Source organism: Cyprinodon variegatus, unplaced genomic scaffold (assembly GCF_000732505.1).
Source record: "Cyprinodon variegatus isolate N-32 unplaced genomic scaffold, C_variegatus-1.0 Scaffold332, whole genome shotgun sequence".
NCBI lineage: Eukaryota > Metazoa > Chordata > Actinopteri > Cyprinodontiformes > Cyprinodontidae > Cyprinodon > Cyprinodon variegatus.
Window position 1 is genome coordinate 338,209 of NW_015150785.1, and position 2,409 is coordinate 340,617.

General features: G+C 36.9%; 1 protein-coding gene across 1 annotated transcript in view; it reads right to left on the reverse strand.

The window, feature by feature from the left end:
• tonsl (tonsoku-like, DNA repair protein) overlaps window positions 1-2,409 on the reverse strand; it is a 32,019-nt gene that overhangs the window by 24,569 nt on the left and 5,041 nt on the right. Inside the window, exons 8-10 of the mRNA XM_015385148.1 lie at window positions 1,478-1,629; window positions 1,235-1,387; window positions 1,016-1,141 (exon numbers count right to left, since the gene is read on the reverse strand). Coding sequence (XP_015240634.1) covers window positions 1,016-1,141; window positions 1,235-1,387; window positions 1,478-1,629 — 431 coding nt within the window. The remainder of the gene's footprint in view (window positions 1-1,015; window positions 1,142-1,234; window positions 1,388-1,477; window positions 1,630-2,409) is intronic.

Here is a 2,409-nt window from a genome sequence, read left to right on the forward strand (position 1 = left end):
TTCAGAAAAAACATCCATAACTACAGTTATTATGTTTTTAACATTACTTTTTAACTTTTCAATTAGCCGTTTAACTTTTTTTCAACCTAATTTACAGTAGGTAACAGAAATCAAGGAATGATCTAATTTGTCAAATGCCAAATTAACATGAACAGCCAGCTAGTAGTATATTTGCTGAATGGCTGGATATAGATCTTGTGCTTCTAGACTTCCCTCAGGGGAGAGGGGGGCTTAAGTATGCAAGTGATCAAAAAGGTAACTTGTGCAATAAAGGGTAAATAGTGTTTAAATGTTCGTTTTTAATCTGAAAAGATTGCTTGCACTGAACACAATAATGTTTGGTAGCTTTAGTGAAAACTAGTGTTAATATTGTGTTCTGCGCACGGCTCGTCTCTTATCCCTCTTGGCATCTAATGCTTTCTGCACTTTTCAACTCTGAATCTTGGACTTCATCAGTTTCTTTTCACGAGTCTAGCGAGTCGTTGCTTTGCTCTATTATTTCCTTGTTTATTTATTGTGTGCGTAACATCAGAACTCCAGTCATTAACTCTCATTACCGTAAATATATGCAAAACAATTTGTTTACTGAAACATTAAGTTTATTTTTTGTGCCATAATTTGAATTACATTTGCACAAAACTAGAGTTAACAACTTTAGAAGTTCTTAAAGACATAGCAAGTAAAGAAAAAACTTGAATAAAAAAAAAAAAAAAGAAATCAGAGATGAAGTCATTAAAGGCTTCGGTTTTGTTTTGCCTTTAATTTAGCATCAAATTAAGGGCAGTTTAACACTTATTTTGTTCATAAAAAAGGATCTATATTTTAAAAATAGCTTGAGGGATTGGTTTAAATTGAACTTTCTTATTTTTTTTCCCAAAAGAAATGTCATTATTTTTTTCTTTTTGCCGCCGACAACCATTCAACTGGGACCTAAGAAAACAGAGTGCAAACTGAGCCGTGACTAAGGTGCACCATAATAAACATCAGGTACAGCTGCCCTTTTTCTTTAACTCACCTGCAGCCTGGCTTGTCCTGACGCCTGTGCACAGCTTAGGGCCGACCTGTAGCTGCTTTCGATGTCCTCCAACATGCAGCCACTCTCCTCCTGAGCTGCTGCAATGTTCAGCCATGTGCTGCACTCCTAAATCAGAAACATGTCTGAAGTGAAAACAAGTACCGTAAAAGATGGTAAAAGCGTCCTTTAAAGAGAAGGCTGCGTGCTATGAAGGATCACCTCGGTGAGGTTGCCTTGGCGCAGAGCAAGCTCCTTCCTGTAGTGCTCCACTGCTCTGCTGTGCTGCCTCAGGTCTGTGTAGGTGGCGGCCAGGGACACGTGGATGACAGCCAGCTCCCGTGCAGGTTTCCCCAAAGCTTCAGCAGCCTTCAGCTAAACCGCATCAGAGCCATGAAATCCAGTTAATGGCTGCAGAGAAAGTAAAAACCCAACTACATTTTTCAGTCTTTTGGCACGTCTCACCTGAGCGCGATAGGCCTCCAGAGCTTTGCTGTAGCATCCCACTTTACAGCAAAGATCGCCCAGCTGCTCGGACAGCTCCACAGCCTGATGGGAGCCCAGCCTGCCGCCCTGATCCTCTGACAGCTCCTCCTCTAGTTTACAACCCTTATCAGCTGTGGAATTTAAAGCAAATCATAGCAGGAATAAAAAAAAATAAAACTAAAAAACAAGAGATGGCCCAAACATCCATGGATCCATAAGCAATATTTTTTTTCACTGTTATTTTAGTGAAATCATTTAGCTTCTAATTTTTATTCCTAAAAAGCAACAATATGTAAAAATAATCTGTGTTGCAAGAACAATGGAAAACCACAACTTAAATAACATAAAATAACATAAAATAATAAAAAAAGCCATAACATATTAGGCACATACTTAATGGTGTAAATAAAAAGTTACCTTAAAGCAGTTAAAAAGAGTTAAAAATTGGAGTAATTTGTCCTTAAAATTAGGTCAATCTATGTCAGAGTTTATGCATTAACTCTACTCAAAAAAATGAACTACCTTTACTCACACAATTGACCTCATTATGTAAAATCTTATTTATTTCTACAAGATCAAACACATATGATGTAAATAATCTTAAAAATGTATACATTAGAACTGAAACAACTAATCGGATTAATCAGTTGAACAATAACTGAAATAATCATCAACTAATTCAGGAATCAATTAATTGTTAACTGGATTATAGAGACTTTAAAACATGCCTTTAGCTGACAGAGAGAGACCTAATTATTATTATTATTATTATTAGGGATGCACAATATAATCGGCCCCCTATCGGTATCGGCCTTAAAACTGAATATCGGACATCGGCCACCCCACCGATATTTAACCCGATATTTGATCAGCTTCTGAGTATAAGAAAAAAAATACTACTTCTTCTTCTT